General features: G+C 42.7%; 1 protein-coding gene across 3 annotated transcripts in view; it reads left to right on the top strand.

Annotated features, from left to right (window-relative positions):
- The window catches only part of LOC139545794 (glutamate receptor ionotropic, delta-2-like), a 607,650-nt gene that overhangs the window by 388,491 nt on the left and 194,839 nt on the right, over positions 1-24,320 (top strand). For all 3 annotated transcript variants that reach the window (XR_011669139.1, XM_071353972.1, XM_071353973.1), the window contains exon 4: positions 2,229-2,434. Coding sequence is in view for 2 of the 3 variants with exons in the window: in XM_071353972.1 (XP_071210073.1) it covers positions 2,229-2,434 (206 nt within the window). In the remaining variant the exon portion in view is untranslated. The remainder of the gene's footprint in view (positions 1-2,228; positions 2,435-24,320) is intronic.

Below are 24,320 nucleotides of genomic sequence, written 5' to 3'. Positions count from 1 at the left end.
GGGCCTAGGAATTTGAACTGTCATATTCTACGTAGAATAATAGTGAAGACATCAAACTATGAAATAACACATTTCTGAGGGTGGTAAACTCTAATGAACTTATCCTCTGCAGCAGATGTAACTCTGGGTCTTCCTTTCCTGTGACGGTCCTCATGAGATTCCTTTTCATCATAGCGCTTGATGGTTTTTGTGACTGCACTTTAATAAACTTCAAAAGTTCTTGACATTTTCCGGACTGACTGACCGACCTTCATGTCTTAAAGTAATGTCTTAAAGTTCTCTTTGCTAATTTGAGCTGTTCTTGCCATAATATGGATCAAATAGGGCTATCTTCTTGGTACCACCCCTACCTTGTCACAACACAACTGATTGGCTCAAACATATTCATAAGGAAATAAATTCCACAAATGAACTTATAACAAGACACACCTGTTAATTGAAATGCATTCCAGGTGACTACCTCATGAAGCTGGTTGAGAGAATGTCAAGAGTGTGCAAAGCTGTCATCAAGGCAATGGGTGGCTACTTTGAAGAATCTCAACAATAAAATATATTTTAATTTGTTCAACACTTTTTTGGTTACTACATGATTCCATATGTGTTATTTCATAGTTTTGATGTCTTCACTATTATTCTACAATGTAGAAAATAGTAAAAATAAAGAAATACCCTTGAATGAGTAGGTGTGTCCAAACACACACACACACACACACACACACACACACACACACACACACACACACACACACACACACACACACACACACACACACACACACACACACACACACACACACACACACACACACACACACACACACACATACACACACACACACACAATGATCAAATTAGCCAGCACCAATGTTCAGTGGATGAACCCCATACTTTTAGATTTGACTCACAGCTGGAGTGTATAGACCTAGACTAGCATCCCCTCAGTTCAGCAGGAAGTCTCGACATATAGGCCCCTGTGTCGCCATGGCTACGGGGCGGGGCTTGGACTCTACTCACTGCCATATCAGTTCTGTTATACTCACAGACATTATTTTAACAGTTTTGGAAACTTTAGTGTTTTCCATCCAAATCTACCATGCATATGCATATCCTAGCTTCTGGGCCTGAGTAACAGGCAGTTTACATAGGGCACCTTATTCATCCAAACTACTCAATACTGCCCCCGGTACCATAAAGGTTTTTAACACACTTCATCATTGGCAGTGTACAATATCATTTATTTGTTGCCATCACACAACAGAATACTTCAACTGGAACGACACTCTCAGAAATGGTTTCACAAAAAGAACGTGTGAACTTAGAATTAACTATGAGGTTATATTTGAAGAAAGATGATTCTGAGATAATTTGCTGTAAAGTTCTGATCCCTAATTGGTTTGAAGGGTGTCAGCAATTTTTATCTTGTATTCTTTTTTTAACTTAACAACATGAATTAGGTATTTGTAAACTATGCCCCCAAATATTCTGATGAGCCCTCGACACTACATTATGAGGTAGCTGTGCTTTTGTGGGCTAGACCTTGCTGGGCTTGGTGTGGCCTGGCCCATGTTGGGCTGGTGTAGGCTTGGTGCAGGCTTGCCTGTGTTGGGCTGATGTGGGATTGATGTGGGCTAGTCTGTGTTGGGCTTGTTGTGGGCTAGCCCGTGTCAGGCTGATGTGGGACATGGGGTCATTTTTGCTAGGAGATGAGCAGCCAGTCAGCTCTCTGGCTATGATTCATGTTTTATTTACCTCCTCTGTGAGACATCAGCCTCATCGCTGCAGTGACAAATGTACTACACAGGTCTCACTCCAGCACACTGAAAAAGACATGCTAATGGGCTATATATTCCAACCCTTTTCTACAAGAGCAAATGTGATAAAAGTGAATGGATAATACTGTGATTTTATAGTACCGGTATCCAAATACATATTATGGGGAACAGTGAAAGGTGATCTTCAATAACCTTTTTTATAGTTTGTGGAAAGATGGTCAGTGAGTTTATTGACATGTCTTTAACTCGACAATAGCGGCTCAGATGTTTTATCTGGCATTCAATCTACTTGTTCACCAAACTGTGACTGCCATGTCAGGTGTCCGCACAATGAATGTGATGCAAATCCCTCTCCCTTTCTCCATCTCGTCCCCGTTTATCCCCCTCTCCCTCCCCTGCCCCTATCGCTCTACCCCCATTCTCCCTCTCCACCCATCCCTCCCTCTTTCCATATAGATATCCGTGGGATCCAGGACTTCCTGGACAAGACGTCTCAGCAAGGCATGGACGTGTCGCTTCAGAAGGTGGAGTCCAACATCAACATGATGATTACCAGCATGTTCCGGACCATGAGGGTGGAGGAGCTCCACCGCTACCGAGACACGCTGCGCCGGGCCGTGCTCTTCATGAGCCCTGCCACCGCCAAGGCCTTCATCACTGAGGTACACACACACACCCACACACAGGTCCACACACACGCGCAACACGCACAGGGGTGCACATGCACGCCCAATGCCTGCACACACACACACACACACACACACACACACACACACACACACACACACACACACACACACACACACACACACACACACACACACACACACACACACACACACACACACACACACACACACACACACACACACACACACACACACCCACACACACACTTAACAGAGTTAGATTCATAACCCCAGCTTGGAATGTCTCTCGCTATCCAACCGCTTGTTTTTATGTAGCGTAATTGGCTAAAACAGGTGCTCACGGGTATTTGCAAGGCAGAGGATCAAAGATCGAGGGCCAGTGCGGGATCATGACGAAGGAAGCTATACCGTTAAGCAGGCACAATGACGCCTGTTACACATAGGACCTCAACTTTTCCACACTACTACAACTTACTTTCTCTCTTCCACATTCCCACTCATATAACTCATGGAGACAATCACTGCTTAAAACACTGGGTCTAATAATTCCTAATATTGTATTATCCCCAAATTAGCTATGTTTACATATGATCAATAAGTGCTAAGACGCTGCTAATACATGACTAATTGTCAACTGATAAGCACTTAGGAAGCCCATTCCACAGTGTCAAATGGTTCTCTGTGGTGCTTCCCTATTCCCTCTATTCTTACTCGTAAGATATTAGAGATAAAGGCCCAGTGCAGTCAAAAACGGGATATTCCTATGTTTTATTAGGTACACCCATCTAGTACCGAGTCGGACCCACATTTGTCTCCAGGACAGCCTGAATTCTTCAGGGCATGGAAATGTTGCTCAATTGGTATCAACGGACCTCATGTATGCCAGGAAATCATTCCCCATACCATTACACCACCGCCACCAGCCTATGCCGATGACACCAGGCAGGATGGGGCGATGGACTCATGCTACTTACGCCAAATCCTGACTCTACCATCAACATGACGCATCAGGAACCGGAATTCGTCTAACCAGTTTTCCTGCTCCTCAATTGTCCAGTGTTGGTGATCGCGTGCCCACGAGTCGCTTCTTCTTGTTTTTAGCTGATAGGAGTGGAACCCGGTGTGGTCGTCTGCTGCAATAGCCCATCCGTGACAAGGACTGACGAGTTGTGCGTTCCGATGTGCCGTTCTGCACAACACTGTTCTACTGCTCCATTATTTGCTTGCCTGTTAGCTTGCACGGTTCTTGCCATTTTCCTTCGACCTTTCATCAACAAGCTGTTTTTGTCCACAGGATTGCCGCTGACTGGATGTTTTTTGTTTGTCGCACCATTCTCGGTAAACCCTAGACGTTGTGCGTGAAAAGCCCAGGAGGCCGGCTTTTTCTGAGATACTGGAACCGGCGAGCCTGGCACCGACGATCATACCACGCTCAAAGTTGCTTAGGTCACTCGTTTTGCCCATTCTAACGTTCAATCGAGCTATAAACTGAATGCCTCGATGCCTGTCTGCCTACTTTGTATAGCGAGCCACGGCTATGTGACTCACTGTCTGTAGGAGCAAACCATTTTCATGAACGGGGTGGTGTAAACTGGCCACTGTGGGTATATTTCCACGGTATGAGGTTGGAATAATACTGTGAAATTTTGAAAATTATGATAATGCCCTTTAAGTGTAAGAGCTATTTGAAAAGACTGCCTGAAATCAAATCAAATGTTATTTGTTACATGCTTTGTAAACAACTGTCACGCCCTGGCCATAGAGAGGCTTTTATTCTCTATTTTGGTTAGGCCAGGGTGTGACTAGGGTGGGCATTCTAGTTTCTTTATTTCTATGTTTTCTGTTTCTATGTTTTGGCCGGGTATGGTTCTCAATCAGGGACTGCTGTCTATCGTTGTCTCTGATTGGGAATCATACTTAGGCAGCCTGTTTTTACACCTTAGTTGTGGGTAGTTGTCTGTGTTAGTGGCCTGTATAGCCCTAGTCAGCTTCACGGTTGTTTTTTGTTGTTGTTGACATTTAAAATAAATGTACGCTTACGACGCTGCACCTTGGTCCGGTCATTTCCCTGACAACGGCCTTTTTTTTTTTTGCTTGCATGAACGAGCGTGTACATGCTGGAATTAGAATGCCTGGTACTGAATGAGAGAAAGGAGACGGCGTCAACGGCGTCATGCGCTTCAAATTAGAAAGCAAGTCTATTTTTCTTGCGTCTACGTGAAGCAATGCTGGTAAAGTGAGCAGATACATTTCCAGAAAATAGACTGTTTATGCATTGTTACGTCTGGAATTGTGACATGAATAGTTAAAATGTGTTTATTTAGTGTTAAGTTTGCTGCCAGTGCCAATAATACATGTTTGAAAAAATCCATACATTTTATGCCTACCATTTGTTTATTTCGAGCACAGGCATATAGCCAAGGCAGGTGGGGAACTCTAGGAACTCAGTTCAAGAGAGAACACTCTTATGTAGAAAGTGTGAGACTAGCTAAACCCTTTATAAACTGGTAGGGTGTATTAGCTACAATTCTCCTCACGTTAGTGAGCCAACATAACAGGAGGCAGGTACGGTGGCTCCCGTAGGACATATAAGGTGAGTCAAAAGGAGCACAACAATAAGGGCTACATAGTGAACATAACAAATACAATGGTTTATTATGGAATCTCATGGCAATAAAGTTGACATACACTATGCAGTGTATGTTAGTGGGTGCTCTCTACTCTGTCTCTCTGTGTGGTTTCGGCTTAGTAGTGAAATGCTTACATACTAGTCCTTTTTTAATAATACAGTTGAAGATAAAAAAAAATATGAATAAAATCACAGTGAATGAGGAATAACAAACAGTCAAAATAACATGGCTATATACAGTGAGTACCAGTACGGAGTGTAGGTGTACGAGATAAATGAGGTAGCTAGGTACATATAGTTAGGGGTAAAGTGACTAGGCAACCGGATAGATAATAGACAGTAGCAGCAGAATATGTGTGTAAATGTGTGCGTGGCATCAGTATCACATTTGCAAAAATGTATAAAAACCTGTTTTTGCTTTGTCATTATGGGGTATTGTGATGTCATTATGGGGTATTGTGATGTCATTATGGGGTATTGTGATGTCATTATGGGGTATTGTGATGTCATTATGGGGTATTGTGATGTCATTATGGGGTATTGTGTGTAAATTGATGAGGGGAAAAAACAATTTCATCCCTTTTAGAAAAAGGCTGTAACGTAACAAAATGTGGAAAAGTCAAGGGGTCTGAATACTTTCCGCATGCACTGTATATGACAGTGGGAAGTTACCTTAAAGGTTGAGTAAGTAAGAATTTTGTCCACAAATGTACCCAGATTTGTATTGTATGTAAATAGTGTAATGCCATAAAATAGTTATTTTGTTAGATACTTCTCCCTGTTAGCTGAAATCTATTTTTTATTGTGCTAGCTGTTTTGTTCGAACAGATTCTCAAATCATGGGGATTTGTCGCTCAAGGAAGATGTCTCCCACTGAGGTACGTCTTGCTAGGCAAACCCTGCACTTTCCTGGGCAGGCCTGCTCTCTCCGTGGCTAAAGCCAGTGCTACATTTGTGTTATGAAACAAAATAAATACTACACTCTGACCCACAAAACGTATTTTTTGTTGATAAAGCAAGGAAAGTGAACTTCAAAATGTGATGTTGTATTATTAGAATTTGCAGCTGCTTTGTACAGTAAGTAATGAATCTGGTAGCTTCTGACATGTCTTACTGCATCTTTAATTAAAGCAGTTACTAAAACAGCTGTACCGTTTGATTGGTAGAAGAAATGTATGTTCTGGTTTCTGATTTGAATAGCAGAGAAGTAGGGGATGATATACCTAACCTTTTGTATAGATTTTTTGGGGAAAGTGGTCAAAGTAGCTGATTTGTAAAAAATAAATACAAATTAAAATAATAATAATAATCTTATGATATTTAAAGTGTGGCTGCTGTTGGAAGCCCCATTTAATAATAAGGAATTCAAACAAGAAGGGGGTTACTGGTTTGTTAATCCCACGTGGGATTCTGACCTTGACCTCAGTGAAAACATTCAGATTCCAATTGGAGTAGTAGAGAGGAGTGGAGAGGAGTGGAGAGTAGGATTGGATATCAGTGGACTGCACAGGTCGCATAGGGTGTGGTAATAACGGGTCAGGATATGGCCTGTGGTCTGCTTACGGGCTTCATAAGACTTCAAGACTTCCACCACAGGGAGCACTTGACATTTCCATGGGTGGAGACTCGGAAAGCTGGAACTCAAGTGACGGCTACTTTTCAATCCTCATCAATTTGTACAGTGCATTTGAAAAGTATTCAGACCCCTTGACTTTTTCCAAATTTTGTTAAGTTAAAGCCTTCTTCTAAAATGGATTAAATAAATAAAAAACGTCTCATCAATCTACACATATCGCCCCATTATGACAAAGCGAAAACAGGCTTCTAGACATTGCTGCAAAAACAAAAATACTGAAATACCTTATTTCAGACCCTTTGCTATGATACTCGAAATTGAGCTTAGGTGCATCCTGTTTCCATTGATCATTCTTGAGATGTTTCTACAACTTGATTGGATTCCACCTGTGGTAAATTAAAATTATTTTACATTATTTAGAAAGGCACATTCCTGTCTAGGTCCCACAGTTGACAGTGCATGTCAGAGAAAAAAAACAAGCCATGAGGTCGAAGGAATTGTCCGTAGAGCTCCGAGACAGGATTGTGTCTAGGCACAGATCTGGGGAAGGGTACCGAAAAATGTATGCAGCACTGAATGTCCCCAAGAACACAGTGGCCTTCATCATTCTTAAATGGAAGAAGTTTTGAACCACAAAGACACTTCCTAGTACTGGCCGCCTGGCCAAACTGAGCAATCGGGGGAGAAGGGCCTTGGTCAGGGAGGTGACCAAAAACTCAATGGTCACTCTGACAAAGCTTGAGAGTTCCTCTGTGGAGATGGGAGAACCTTCCAGAAGGACAACCATCTCTGCAGCAGTCCACCAATCAGGCCGTTATGGTAGAGTGGCCAGACATAAGCCACTCCTCAGTAAAAGGCACATGACAGCCCAAAGGCACCTAACGACTCTCAGACCATGAGAAACAAGATTCTCTGGTCTGATGAGACCAAGATTGAAGTCTTTGGCCTGAATGCCAAGTGTCACATCTGGAGGAAACCTGGCACGATCCCTACGGTGAAGTTTGATTTAATCCATTTTAGAATAAGGCTGTAACGTAACAAAATGTGGAAAAAGTCACAGGGTCTGAATACTTTCCGAATGCACTGTATATTCGGACCAAGGTTGAATTTATAAAACTAAAATAAATTACCTCTGAAACGATGTTCTGTTCTACGGTTAGATAGTGTAAGATGGATACCGATTTGGGGATTAAATTGATGACAAGATTTCTCTAGCTTGGAGAGGATGCCCGAGAATGTTTTAACTTAATCAAGTTTATTTGTGAAGTCATTCGTCACAGGAGGGCCTCGTGAAATGCATTAGGCTCTTCTGCCAGATGGGAACTGATTGTAGCAAGGGCTGCTATGGCACACTACCCCTTGCTTCCTGTGTGTGTGTTTGTGTGTGTGTGTGCCTGCGTGTGTGTGCCTGCATGTGTGTGTATAGCAGTGTGTGTACATGTGTGTGCTCGTGTGTGTGCGTGCGTGTGCAGTATGTGTATGTGTGTAGTTTGTAGTGTAGGATGCCTGTATGTGTGTATTGTGTGTGTGTGTGCCTGCATGCCTGCGTGTGTGTGTTGCTCTAACACAGCAGGAAGGACTGTTAAACATCTGTTAGCTCCACACGTCGGTGTGGGCATGTTTTTCAACCTAAGCAGTGCTCCGCTCTCCAAACACACTTTGTAGACAAATACACACACACACATTCAACCCAATTTCCTGCGTTATTTAATCCTTTGGTTAGCTCTGTTTGGTTGGCTTTATGGCCAAGACATGGGCATGGTATCTAGTATCTAGTCTAAATGACTAGACTACTTGCTCTCCTCCTCCATCGTATCTGCATTGTGGAATAGGATTGCTACATAGGAATCCACTTTCACTAAGAACCTATTTTAAGAACATAGAGTGCCTTCAGAAAGTTTTCACACCCTTTTTCCACATTTTGTTCTGTTACAGCCTGGATTTAAAAGGGATTATTTTGAGATCAGTGGCGGTCAGTGCCGTTTCAGATGAGGGAGGATGATTTTTATTCCCATGAGCATGGCCTTACCTCTATTACAGCCTTTTGGATGACTGTCATTCATATTCCGTTCACCCAGTTAAATGTAACAGCGATAGGTTTAGGCTACTACATGATACTCAAGTTTTACCCACACTATACCCATCATGAGGTTGCTACAACCTAGCCTATGAATGAAAGTTTACAACGTAGATGCACACAGGCCGAGAGACAAATTTGATGTGACAGACAGTGACACATGGACAGACAGTGACATTCAATACCGCCTTGCACACTCTTGCCTGCATCTAGAGTAGCTGATATTGAGTGTAATCATTAGTCCAACAGTTGAAAACGAGAGTTTCTATTGGACAAATGCAGGTATGTTTATGTGGTGTATTGAGAAATATATTATGTGTGAATGAGTTTAGATTTAAAATGGTTGCAAATAGCCAATGGGATTTGTATGCAGGGGTTGAGTTATTTGAATTAACAAATGACAATGGGGTTTCCGTTCTTGCATCGAAGTGATTGGATTACGAGACGAAAGGGCGGTTAAAGTTCAATGATGTATTGGAGAATTGTGCTGAAGACACTGTAGAGAGTAGTCGACTGTAATGTGTTAAGGAGAACATTAAATACATCTATTCCGTTTATTATAAGTACGCTTCTGGGTCTTCAGTAAAAGAACCCAGCGTCTTAGGATGCAACAACTGGCGACAAGGATAACGGAATTCTGAGGCAAAATCCTCAGACTACTGATGACCAACCGAGTGAACGAGCTAAAAAGTTAGCTTGTACTAGTAAAGTAGCTGGTCAGCTGGGAGGTAAAGGCGTGTGGGATAATGAGAGCCATGGCCCTTTTCAGTAGTGAGACCGGTTTGTGTTTCCAGGAGGCTAACGAGAGCTTCAGCACATATGAGGAGCGATTTTTGCAGTTTTTGAAAGCCAACGAGATAGCTGACGACCAAAGAAGAGCGTTTTTTCTATCAGTCATGGATTCAAAGACGCTTATGCTGCTAAAAGATTTGGTAGCTCCGAAGAAGCCGGAAGAGGCTAGTTTCCAGGAGCTAATTTCAGCTCTGAGAGACTTTTATGCACCAAAACAGAACGTGTTGAGCAAGAGGTATGTTTTTCAGAACAGTTGACAGGAGAGACGTTAGCTGAGTATATAGCATCGCTAAAGGGGCTGGCGGCTACATGTGAGTTTGGGGCTGTACTAGTAAGGAACTGCGGGGCAAGATGCTAAGCGCAGCATATGGGGAGAATTTAACATGGGCAAAAGTATTGGACATTGTCAACAACTTCGAGTGCACAGGCCAGAGTATGCAGAAATTCCAGCAGACACCGGTTCAGTTAAGAACCGATGAGTTGACCACAAAACGGGAGGTGCATCGATCCGGATCCTCCAGGGAGAAACAGTGGATGTCAGACCAGAGGGGGGAGACATCAAAGCCCTGTCTTCTCTGTTTGGGGACAGGACATTCACAGCAGACCTGCCACTACAAGGAGTTCCAATGCAGAGCGTGCCAGAAGACTGGACATCTTGAAAGGGCTTACAGGGGGAGAGTATCTGCGGGGAACAGCGTGTTTTCTAAGCAACGCTCTCAAACAGCACACTCTAATCCAGTGACGGGGACACTCTACTTGACAACAGATCAAGTTGAGGAGGCCGAACTGATATTGCCTGCAGGCTCCAGCACAGTCAGAAATCACCAGTCAGAAAAAGACTTGGGTCTTTTTACTGATCGTGAGTGTGTGAAACCGTACGTGGTCATGGTGAGATATAACGGGGGAAAGATAAAGATGGAGGTAGATACTGGGGCTGCCATGTCTATTATCTCAGAGAAGCTGTACAACAGCAGATGTACGAAGCATAAACTGCAACCACGTGATGTTGTTTTGAGAACTTACTCAGCTCAGCCAATTCAGTTAATGGTACAGCTGGAGGTTAAAGTGAAATGTGGTGCTCAGCTGTTACCACTACCTCTAGTGTCAAAAGGGAAGGGTCCTACGCTAATGGGGAGAAACTGGATTTAGCACCTCAAATTAGATTGGTCAATAGTGAACCATGTGTCAGACCCAGTTACGCAGCTGTGCGATAAATATGCTGAGGTGTTTAGTGGTGAACTGGGTAAAAGGAGTTATAGCCAAAAATTCAAGTGTCAGAGAAAGCTGTTCCAAAGGTTTGTAAGGCTAGACCTGTGCCTTATGCACTCAGAGAGGCAGTAGACAAACAGCTTACAGAGCTAGAAAAACAAGGCGTGATCACACCCATAGAATAGTGAATGGGCAGCACCTATAGTTTGCGTTCCAAAGACAAAACGGGGGTGTCAATATGTCATGATAACAAGGTGAGTGTAAATGCATGGGTGGATGTGGACCAGTACCCCTTAAACAAAGACCCAGGACTTGTTTGCTACTCTAGCCGGGGGTAAACCGTTCACAAAGTTAGACCTTACACAGGCCTACCAGCAAGTGGAGGTAGATCAAGAGTCAAAGCATTTCCTGACTATAAACACGTTGAAGGGTTTATACCAGATGAATAGACTTCCTTATGAGTATCAAGTGCTCCCGCTATAGACCAATGCATTATGGACCAGGTCTTACAGGATTTACCTGGGGTTGTGTGCTTTCGGGATGACATTCTTATCACAGGGAAATCGACAGGGACCACTTACAGAACGTAGAAGCTCAGAGCGTATCTGGCTTTACTTACCTAGAGTTGAAGTCGGAGGTTTACATACACTAAGGTTGGAGTCATTAAAACTTGTTTTTCAACCACTCCACAAATGTCTTGCTAACAAACTATAGTTTTGGCAAGTTGGTTAGGACATCTACTTTGTGCATGACACAAGTCATTTTTCCAACAATTGTTTACAGACAGATAATTTAACTTATAATTCACTGTATCACAATTCCAGGTGGTCAGAAGTTTACATACACTAAGTTGACTGTGCCTTTAAACAGCTTACAAAATTCCAGAAAATGATGTCATGGCTTTAGAAGCTTCTGATAGGCTAATTGACATCATTTTAGTCAATTGGAGGTGTACCTGTGGATGTATTTCAAGGCCTACCTTCAAACTCAGTGCCTCTTTGCTTGACATCATGGGAAAATCAAAAGAAATCAGCCAAGTCCTCCGAAAAAAAATTGTAGACCTCCACAAGTCTGGTTCATCCTTGGGAGCAATTTCCAAATGCCTGAAGGTACCACGTTCATCTGTACAAACAATAGTACACAAGTATAAACACCATGGGACCACGCAGCCGTCATACTGCTCAGGAAGGAGACGCGTTCTGTCTGCTAGAGATGAACGTACTTTAGAATGACCCACTGGAATTGTGATACAGTGAATTATAAGTGAAATAATCTGTCTGTAAACAATTGTTGGAAAAATGACTTGTGTCATGCGCAAAGTAGATGTCCTAACTGACTTGCCAAAACTATAGTTCGTTAACAAGAAATTTGTGGAGTGGTTGAGAAATGAGTTTTAATGACTCCAACCTAAGTGTATGTAAACTTCCGACTTCAACTGTACAAATCTCCCTAGCATATTGCATAATTTATGCAGCATCATACAATACATTTTTAGACTCACCTTGTTGTGCTGTGCTCACTTGAACAGTAAGGGGGCGCAGCGGTCCTTCTTGGGCAAATTTTGTCATTAAACTTTGTCATCAAAGTCAACAAGGTTGAATCATGACGTCAGTGATCTTCAAGTCGGAGCTCGAGAACGAGGCCTGAGTTCCTGACTTGGAATTACGAGTTGGACGAGCGTTCAAAATGTATTTTCCCAGTTGGAGCTCGTTCCCAGTTGTCTTGAACTCACTGAGTCTGAGATTTCCCAGTTCCCGAGTTTCCAGATGTTTTGAAGGTGGCAGAAGTCATGCTGAATTGACAGCATAGCCAATCTATTAAGCATTTTATGGCCCATGGTGTTGACTGTTTATCCTTTTAAGCTTGGAAAATAGACCCTTAAACCTAGGCTTGGACCACACACCCACTCCACTGAATAGCAGGCTCGTGATTGCTTTGCAATGCTTGCAGTTAACCACTGATTACTTCCAAACCACTCATTGTTGAATTTGAGATTTCCAACTTGTTGTGTAATGTTGATGTCCAATGGCCGATGAGCACTGATAGGTTTTATGTATAATTTTGCCAGTAGATTGTCGACTTGATTCATGATGATGACTGCTAGCTTGCTAGCTAAGATTTTGAAAGTATCAGTCCAATCAAAGCTACGGCAGATATAACTTGATTTGACATCATTTTATCTCTGGCCAATGATCTTAATCCTTCTTGGATGGGCACTTCTAATGTAAATCTATGGCAGCACCCAAGGGGCTTGAATTTTTGAGCTCTACCCGTAGATTTTGCGGTGACGTAGTGTCGCCATGATTGACAGAACACTGAGGCAATTACGGCGCAACTAGAGAACATTACCAACCCCTACGCTTCGTAATTTCCGCAGTTGTATGTGTCGAATTGCTATACTTTATCTTGGCCAGGTCGCAGTTGCAAATGAGAACGTGTTCTCAACTAGCCTACCTGGTTAAATAAAGGTGAAATAAAAAAATACATTTAAAAAAAAAAAAAGCTGCCCCACCACCACAGAAAGCACTGAGCTAGGCTGAAACACCTGCATTTTGAAGCTGCCTTACTCAAGAAAGCAAACTTTATTAACTCAATGTTATTTTTTTAACATTGTTTGAAAACTGTTATGTGACTAGATTATTGTCCTGATGTGGCCTGATCTTAACTGCATTGAGGAATAACTTAGATGTCTACATGAGAATCCGCCTGTAGAATGGAGGTCATCATGAACTTGCATCTCCAAGGGGATGTGGCATCTGTTTATGCTCTATCAATGTGAAGTGCTTGTGACAATGCACATGACAGGATGCTCGTTAGAAAAGGGTCCCGGAAAGATAGCAATAAGTCTATGGAGCTCTGAATCCTTATTCTCGCTAGCTCTCATGTACTCCTTTGATATCTAGAGAATATGAATTTTGCCATTTGATGTCCTTACCTTGAAATATTCAAATGATCTCAGCATGAGAGTTTCTCATATCCAAAGTGAAATCTTAAAATGTGCATGCCCTCTTCGTTACGGAGTAACCTGCAAAATTGTTAGGATTTCCTAACAAATGAGGAAAGGCGAAGATACGCTTTGATGTAGAAATATGATGGACGTAGTGGAGATATGGTTAACCAGGAGATGCAGAATTAGCTAATATGTACAAAATGTTTTTTTTTAAGAGGACTAGTTACTAGTTTCCCTGGTTTGTTGACATGGGGTACTGTATGTGTAAAATGGTACCCTACTCCCGATATGGTGCATTACTTTTGACCAGGGCCCGATGTAGTGAACTAATAGGACAGGCAAATTCTAATTTGAAAGTTCCACTGCTGATTTTTCTTTCTTCCCCTCTAATCAGGGACTGATTTTGACCTGGTACGTAAGGTGGGTGCAGTTAATTATCAGTTAGAACAGAAAACCAGAAGTACTAGGCTCGCATTTGAATGCCCCTGGTACAGTATAGGGAACAGAACAGGATGCCATTTGAGACACAGAATGTTCTAGAACAGAGATGAGTGGGAGATGGAAGCTGTCTCTAAGGAAGAATAGGAGACTATTTTGAATGAAACCAACAGGAAGGTGATTTATAACATGCTCCCAATGCCTTGAGGAAAACAGTCAATGACCCTATGAATTACTACCGCTGCCACTTTAAATTAACATTGCATGAGCACATTTCGAAATTATAATTATCCCGTAATAAGAAACATTCAAATTAAAAGTGTGGCACAGATTTGATTTGTATCATGGGTCCTGATGACGAAACAACTACACAGTATTTTGGTCATACTAATTTAATTTGTTGTCAAGCACTCCACGAGCAGACAGATCCACCATTGCTTCTTTTAATAATTTGATTGATCTTATCATCAAGATGTTACACGCAAGGGAGCGCATCAACAACGCAGACAAACACAGTGGCGTCTGTGTTAGTTAATGGTTTTTACGTTTTTGCTATCACAAGATGATCCTCGACTGCAAATGGAAAATCCTTTCTTCTTTTATCGCCACGTTGCAGTATGATCTATCGAGTTCCCAAATAGTGATTGTAGCCATTCAAGATGAATACTAACCAACTGGAAATCATTTAACGTTCCCTTTCTCGTTTCAAAATCAGATTTACAGAAGACAGCGCTGGCTGGCGTGCTTGTAATCACTTAGCTTCCATCATAGGTCAGAAAAGTGCCACCAAATTATTCGTACTTAAGAAGCTGTCTGAAGCGATTTTAAATAATCAAGTTGTAACATTGACAAATTATTTGTGACAGAAATCCAAAACTGGTCCTGGGAAACCACCCAGTGTGCTATATTAGGCTTGTTTTGGGCTGTGGGGACCGTTGGCAACACTGAGTGTGCGGTGTGTGAGTGTGTGTGTGCGCGTTTATACATACTGCATGTGTTTTGGATGTAATGTGTGACGCTGACAAATGAGGGGACTGACACCACTGATCATACTAGTCTGGTGTGGTCACTCTACTGTGAGAGGTCACCCAGACAGACAGAGGAACAGACTATCGGTCTGACAGACTGACAGTCGTTGGGACATGGAGGGAGGTGTTGGGGAGGAAGGAGAAGCGAGGGAGGCCGTGTCCTTAGCCAGCGCCTCTCAGTCGTCACTCCCAGTGAGATGTGTGTCTGACAGTGTCAGGGACAGATGTCCATCACCCTGATGGTGACAGTGTGACATCTGGGCGGGGAGTGTTAGAAACTCTGGAGATAACATCGAGCTCACACGGCTGACAACAACAACACAACAGACAGATAGCAACAGCAGATGGGGATGTAATAGAGGCTTCAATTATAGTGTGTTTCTCCCGCGCTATATTACAGTGATAAGAAGTCCTGTGTCTCTGTTTGGATAAGATATGTCAGTACTGTTGTTAAGATCTATTCTAGAGAGTCAGCCTCTCAGGGCTATCAGGGCAGACTAGCTGCTGTTTCCTAGCACACGCACGCACTCACACATACCTTTCTGACTGCATGCAATGGTTTGGATTAGGTACAGCTAGCTCAGTGTGGGGCTGTGTGACTGGTCACATCAGCTCAAGGTAACAGTTAGACGGATGGCCCAAGTCAGACGTGCCCCCATCTTTCCCTTTTTCCGCTAACTCCATCTCTCTTCACTCGCTCTCTCTCCCCCATCAATCAGACAGACAGTCGGGCCCCCTGTTCCCACCACTCAAGGTCGGGGTCTGAGCAGCAGACAAACACAGTAGGTGTCACGCCTCTCTTACACAAGGTGGGCCACACAGAGCGAGCTCTGATTTAGTTCATGTTGAGTGAGTGAGACAGTGTTGGTCAGGTGACACATGCACCACAAGCAGAAGGAGAGTGAGTGAGTGGAAGTGGAAAAAAGTGAGAGAATGAAAAAGATCGAGATGGGGCAAGATCGAACTGGACAGCGGGACGGGTCAAAACGTCTGACCAATGAAAGTCAAGGTCAAAGTCAGTCAAACCACGTATGTCCTCCGAGAACCCAGAATACGTTTGATCCATAAGAGACGTAGGCTTTCGTGAGACCAGGCTTGTGACAGCAAGTTGACAAATGAGGAATGATGCTGACCTAGAGACCCTCAGTGGTCATGCTGACGGGGTTTCTCATGGGGTGATAACCCAAAGAGACAGCCCAGGGAAGGGGAAGATGGGAAGAAGAAGAAGTCACCATGGTGTGCCTTCTCTCCTTCCCTCCCTCTCTCCGCTGAATGACACTTAGGAAACTTTTCTGCTGTTCCAACACTTTCCCTCTGCCAAGGAAAGGAAGGAGCCGTTTGAAATGCATTATTTAAATGAAAAAAAGGGCAGAGGCTGAGATTATGATTTGCTTGGGATTCGGCGTGTGTCGTGTCTCTCTCTACCGTCAACTCTGCACCATCGGTGCCACTGCCGTAGCGACAGACTGTAGGAAGAGTCACCCGTCACAGAGGTGCTATTACTCAGTGGTGGAAAAAGTACCCAATTGTCATACTTGAGTAAAAGAAAATGTCTCAAGTAAAAGTGAAAGCCACCCAGTAAAATACTACTTGAGTAAAAGTCTAAAAGTATTTGGTTTTAAATATACTTAAGTATCAAAAGTAAATGTAATTGCAAAAATATACTAAAGTATCAAAAGTTAAAGTATAAATCATTTCAAATTCCTTATATGAAGCAAACCAGACGGCACGATTTGTGTTCAGTGAGTCCGCCAGATCAGAGGCAGTAGGGATGACCAGGGATGTTCTCTTGATAAGTGTGTGAATTGGACAATTTTCCTGTCCTGTTAAGCATTCAAAATGTAGTACGAGTACATTTGGTTGTCATGGAAAATGTATGGAGTAAAAAGTACATCATTTATTTTAGGAATGTAGTGGAGTATAAATAAAAGTTGTAAAAAATATAAATAATCAAGTAAAGTACAGATACCCCAAAAACTACTTAAGTGGTATTTTTTGTACTTCACACCACTGCTATTATTATTGGGGAGGAGGTACTGGAACGCTTTTGTCCTTACCCTGATGAAGGAGAGAATTGGGGGGATGGGTGAGGGGGACGTGGGTGTAGAGAGATGGGGATCCATGGACAGGTAGAGAGCATGTGCAGTAGTCCTTTGTGGTGAGGTTACGGCTAAGAGAACAAACCATAGTGGAAATGGGTAACACTTTATTTTATACTCTTACCCGTATTACCCGTATTTCTCTGGTATTTAATGTGAAATGACTCAGTAACACATTGGTATTTTCTAGTAATTCTTTGAAGTAATTTTTTCTAAGTTGGTTATTTCTTGGTAACATTATTGGCACTGTCAAGTTAGCTAGAATGAATTCCAAAATAACCAAGAGTCAATTCTCTATAAATAATTATATGATTTCCCTGTCACCATGTTAGTACCATGCAGTGGTGGAAAAAGTACCCAATTGTCATACTTGAGTAAAAGTAAATATACCTTAACAGAAAATTACTCAAATAAAAGTGAAAGTCACCCAGTAAAATACTACTTGAGTAAAAGTCTAAAAGTATTTGGTTTTAAATTTACTTAAGTATCAAAAGTAAAAGTATAAATAATTTCAAATTCCTTATGTTAAGCAAACCAGACGGCACAATGTTTTTTAAATTTTTAATTTACGGATAGCCAGGGGCCCAGTCTAACACTCAGACATATAATTTACAAACAAAGCATGTGTTTAGTGAGTCCGCCAGATCAGAGGCAGTAGAGGATGTTCTAGGATGACCAGGGCTGTTGAGGATGACCAGGGATGTTATCTTGATAAGTGTGTGAATTGGACCATTTTCCTGTTCTGTTAAGCTTTCAAAATGTAACCAGTACTTTTGCTTGTCAGGGAAAATGCATGGAATAAAAAGCACATTATTTTCTTTAGAAATGTAGTGAAGTAAAAGTAAAAGTTGTCAAAAATATAAAAGTAAAGATATCCCGAAAAATGACTTAAGTAGTACTATAAAGTGTTTTTACTTAAGTACTTTATAACATTGGCACTATGTAATGCACAATAACGTATTACCTGGAAATTGTATTTTTCTTCGACCACGGTGGTAGGGTACTGTTCATGCTGACATTTAAATGGTCATCATTACTGCTGTTGATGAATGTGTCATCTCAGTCCTCCACCCAGAGCCTCCTCTTAACAGATAGCACTCGCGGGCTTCGTCCCAAATGGCACCCTATCACCTATATAGTGCACAACTTTTCACTACATAGGCAGTAGGGTGCTATTTGGGATGCCTCCCTATACAGCACAAGGCCACAGGATGTTCAATGGGACTGCTTTAACCTTGAACTTTATCACTGTAGTAGACGGCCATGACATTAAAGTCCTATCTCAAACACACATGACCAGAATGATGGTATAATGGTGGAGCATTAAGGGTACAGAAGGAAGCTCTTAGGTTAGTCCTATTGACCTGCGTTACGACTAATGACTTTCTCTGTGAACATATCAGATAGTACAAGGTGACAAGTGGTCATGGTGTATTGGTTTACAATAGGTTTTGTATTGACGTGTGTGTGTGTACACATACAGTATGCCATACGTGCGCACGCATGTGTGTACCGTGTATGTGCATGTGCACATGTGTGTGTGTGCGTGTGTTTAAGATACAGTATACCGCCCCTCGTCTCTGAAGAATAGTGCATCAGATCTGTCTCAGGTACCTGTACTCTCATTCAGTGATTGTTTACAGCCGTTAGCCTGCCTATCCCCCAAGCCCCGCCCCTTTCCTCTGTCACTATGTCCATTACGCGGCCAATTAAATCTCACTGGCCATTCTCCCATCTCAGGCCATTTCTTCTCTTTTTGTTTTTAATTTCATTGGGGAAGGCATGACCATTTCTTACTCGCTCCCCCATTGACGGTATATCAAACCAGAGCCGGGCCTCCAAGGTGGAGAGGGAGGGACATAAAATCATAAACTACTCTTTAGTTAAATAGATAACCGTATACAGTGGCATTTTTAGATTGTTTTGGAATGAAGGATGAAGAATGAAATTACATGGTAATGTTTGTGCTGTGTCTTCTAATTCATGCACTTGGCTTTAATGGAAGTCCCGCTTGTAAGACGTATTAAATGTGAAATTGAAATTGTCTGTGGAAAGGCAGAAAGAGAGAGAATGAGAGAGAGGGAGAGAGAGTTAGCGCCTCATGGATAGTTGCTGAATTAATGCTGGCTTCCTTCGCGTTGCTTGGGTGCGTAGGCTTTTCTGTCGTCTGATGATGAAGTGGATGGCATTTCTGGTCCTGATGACTGGACTGGCAGGTAGAATATTTGTGGAAATGTTGCTGTTGAAAAGGTGACGCTAGATTAACACCTTGGTGTTCTAAAATGTCAACTCATCAATTATCATTTGAATTTGTCGAATCTATGTGTTGAAACTCTTTGTGTACTGTAGGCCTACTTTGTAGTTTACTTTTAGATAATATAGATATGTTTTACAGATATACATCCTATTCTTGTCATCTCTATGTTCGGTATTGTTTCTACTGGTGAAAACAAATATGCCACTGGCATTACAAACTTTCCATCACAAATGTCACCAATTTGCAAATATCTGGCCCTAGGAAGCTCTGCAGCACTCTGCACTTGATATTTTACAAAATCAGAAAGTCCCATTGAATGTGGCTGCCTGCTGAGGCTTGCAATACAGTATCTATTTTAGAAGACAAGCTTTGTTTTGTGTATTTCCCCCTCTCTTATTATTTAGTGATTCTCCCTATCGTATGTGATGAATGGAGACAGAGCCGTGGCAGTAGGATGATAAAACTACAGTGGTTGGATTAGGCCTCTAATCCTCTCCCTCCACACTCCGCTATTACACATGCAGACAGACTTAGGCAGGGGTTAACCGTGGGGTCAAACTGATATGGTGATACTGTCACCAGCCATAGTCCAACTGGGAATCAAGGCACTATGGGTCTGTCCCAAATGACATCCAATTCCATTTATAGTGCACTACTTTTCACCAGGGCCCTATGGGCCCCAGTTTCCCAATAGTGATGTAATTTAGGCTTCCGAGTGTTTAACAATGCATCGTTCCTACAAGTCCGAATGTAACATGCGTTTCCCAAAACACCACGCAGAGATAACGTTCACTAAGTGTGGATGCTGATCGAAAGAAAAGCAGCGCTGCTCTCGGATCAGCCATCTCCTAAATCGAACCTTAACTTTATCATTATTCCACAATACGGATGACTAATCAGATTCTAGAGAGATATTATTATATTTTATTATTATACCAACTCTCTACAAATATTGAGGCGGGTTATTCTAATGTGTGTAAGCATTACCCTATGACAATATCAGGATTTGCCACATCATTGTGCACATGTTGTTACACACCATGAAATATATTGAGGCAGACTTTTCAGACTGCAGCCTAGATTTAGCCAAATTAGAACTCAATTGAAATAACATGAAATTGATTTCAATATGATTGAAATACAATGACTGTACAACATTTTTTGGAACATGTTCCTACTATTGAGTTGCGCACCCTTTTGCCCTCAGAACACCCTTAATTTGTTGGGGCATGGACTCTACAAGGGGTTCGAAAGCGTTCCACAGGGATGCTGGCCCATGTTGACTCCAATGCTTCCCACTGTTGTGTCAAGTTGGCTGGATGTCCTTTGGGTGGTGGACCATTCTTGATACACATGGGAAACTGTTGAGCGTGAAAACCCAACAGTGTTGCAGATCTTGACACACTCAAAACAGTGCGCCTGGCACCTACTACCATACCCCATTCAAAAGTACTTAAATCTTTTGTCTTGCCCATTCACCCTCTGATTGGAACACATACACAATCCATGTCTCAATTGTCTCAAAGCCTAAATATCCTTCTTTAACCTGTCTCCTCGCCTTCCTTTACACTGATTTGAAGTGGATTTAACAAGTGACATCAATAGGGGATCATAACTTTCACCTGGATTCATCTTTTTATCTTTGATTTGTACCAATTTTGAAGACATTGGCAACTTCTTTCTGAATTTTATCAGCGGTCACAGAAAGACGGATAAACGGATAAACATCTTAATTCTGTGTTTAGCGGAGATCTTCTGTGTATAAAATGACGACGCATTTAGCTGTTCTAGGCGTGGTCTGAGGCAGTCGGTAAATAATGTGGGTTTTCAAGTGGAACTTTAGTAACAATGGTTTTGGGAAACCGTGCCCCGCTCAAAGGTAGTGGACTTTATAGGGAATAGCAGCCTATGCAGTTAGAGTTGGACAGACAGCACCAGGGAAGAAACAGCTGTTCTATCCGGGATTACTGTAATGTGCTCTCGAGGCAGGCGTCAACTCGACATAGAGGGATGTGTTAGTCATGTGGAAAGGGTTAACACCAACAATGGAGTAATCCCACTCACACAGGGTGGGGTAATCACACTGTCTGCCAACGTGTGCTTTAACCCCATAGGAAACATGTGGGTAAAGAGAGCAGGGATGGAGGGGGGGGAACTCACGCTGTATCTTACACTGTGTTACGTGGGTGAATGATTGACAGGCGAGATATAGCGTCTGAGCCCGCTCATCATGCGGTTCAGAAACCCACGCTTTCTTCCGTCGCAATGCAAAGCCATGAGTTGCCATAGCCAGTAGATAGTATGACGCTGGTTTTAATGTAGTATACCAGACACATAACTGAGTGGACTAACAGACAGAATAGAATGCAAAAACAATATGCATATTTCATTTTATGTTGGAAAAGGAATGAGGAATTGGAAAAGATTACATGCGCACATCCATTGCCTATGAGCAGGTGCTGGATGATATAACACATTCATAGCAGGTGAAAAGAAACGGCACAATACATTCTATGCTCCCATTTGATTTATTTGGTTTCGACCACTCAGGTCGTCCTCGGGTCAGGATTATGAAAGACAACCCAAATAGGCTTTTCATAGCCTGCATCCCAAATGGTGCTCTTTAGGAGGCAGACATAGGGTGCCATTTGGGACGCAGGCATACTGCATTGAGCAGTAGAGATGGAGAAAAGACCTGGCGTGGTGTTGGTAACTGAGTGGAAAGTGATGAGGAGAAGGATGCAGAGGAATAGTTTTAGCCTGGTCAAGGGTCACTCACACACACAGACATACACGCACAAACACACACACACTGATACACACACACACACACACACACACACACACACACACACACACACACACACACACACACACACACACACACACACACACACACACACACACACACACACACACACACACACACACACACACACACACACACACACACACACACACACTCTCTCTCTCTCTCTCTCTCTCTCTCTCTCTCTCTCTCCACCACAGGCAATTTCACAGCAGAGGGAAGTTGACATGGCTGTATCAAGGTTAACCTCTTAATTCACTGATGTGTTACTCCAGCCATTGACATGAGCGTTATTGCACTGCAGAGGGAAACACAACTCAGTGTAGGATGCTGCTACATTATTCTAAGATTTGGGGTATGTTTCACTCAACTGTAGAGAACAACTGGTACGATAATACAACAGTTACACAATCAGTAAGATAAGAGTAGAAAATCGAGTTGATGATAGTTGAGGAGTTAAGATATCGATCTGATTGAGACGGTTGCTTCTAGAGAATAAGTCACATTTTATGAGCTCTCTCTTGTCTAAACTTTCCATACAGTTGAGATTTCAGTATTTCATTTATTAAGTATGTAATCATAGGGTCTACATGACTAGTTATTGTACTTGACAGTTACTTATTTAGAGCTATTTCGGACAGCACGTGTTTTATTTGTGCACTGGTATATATTTCAGTTTATGGGATTCATTAAAGCACTAATTAGTTAACTAAAAAGGTTTTAAAGAGATGACAGTTCTTTACAAGACTATTTATTTTTGAATAGCTAAAACTAGAATTAGCTACATCATGGTGTGGGTGCAAAATTCCATGATTCACTTGCAACAATAAAACATTCTAAATGTACAAGTGGTAACACGACAATCACTAAATTGCATCTAAATGATCTTTTCTTTTACCTTTCATTTAACTCGGCAAGTCAGTTAAGAACAAATTCTTATTTACAATGACGGCCTACCCTAGCCAAACCCGGCCGACGCTGGTGCCAATTGTGCGCCGCCCTATGGGACTCCCAATCACGGCCGGTTGTGATACAGCCTGGAATCAAACCAGGGTCTGTAGTGACGCCTCTAGCACTGAGATGCAGTGCCTTAGACCGCTGCGCCACTCGGGAGCCCATCTTGATTACTTGCAATCATTGAATCTCTATGGACATTTTCAACCTCTCCCTGACCCAGTCTGTAGTACCTATACGTTTCAAGCAGACCACCATAGTCCCTGTGCCCAAGAATGCCAAGGTAACCTCTCTAAATGACTATCGCCCCGTAGCACTCACATCTGTAGACATTAAATGCTTTGAAAGGCTGGTCATGGCTCACATCAACACTATAATCCTAGACACCCTGGACCCACTCCAATTCGCATACCGCCCCAACAGATCCAAAGATGACGCAATCTCTATTGTACTCCACACTGCACTCTCACACCTGGACGAGAGTAACACCTATGCTGTTCATTGACTACAACTCAGCATTCAAAACACCATAGTGCTCTCCAAGCCCATCACTAAGCTAAGGACCCTGGGACTGAACACCTCCCTCTGCAACTAGATCCTGGACTTCCTGACGGGCCGCCCCCAGGTGGTGACGGTAGGCAACAGCACATCTGCCACGCTGACCCTCAACACAGTGGCCTCTCAGGGGTGCGTGCTTAGCCCCCTCCTGTACTCCCTGTTCACCCACGACTGTGTGGCTGCGTGACTGTGCACAGCTCCAACATCATCATTAAGTTTGCTTATGACACGACAGTTGTAGGCCTGATCAGAGACCTGGGCAGTGTGGTGCCAGGACTACAACCTCTCCCTCAACGTCGGCATGACAAGGAAGCTGATTGTGGAGTAAGGGAAACGGAGGGCTGAGCACGCCCTCATTCACATCGACGGGGGTGTAGTGGAGCGGGTCAAGAGTTCCTCGGTGTCCACATCACTAAGGATCTATCATGGTCACACACCAACACAGTCGTGAAGAGGGCACAACAATGCCTCTTTCCCTCTTTTGCTGAAAAGATTTGGCACAGGCCCTCAGATCCTCAAAAA

The sequence above is a fragment of the Salvelinus alpinus genome, chromosome 19 (assembly GCF_045679555.1).
Source record: "Salvelinus alpinus chromosome 19, SLU_Salpinus.1, whole genome shotgun sequence".
Lineage (NCBI taxonomy): Eukaryota > Metazoa > Chordata > Actinopteri > Salmoniformes > Salmonidae > Salvelinus > Salvelinus alpinus.
This window is presented reverse-complemented; position numbering and strand designations above follow the sequence as displayed.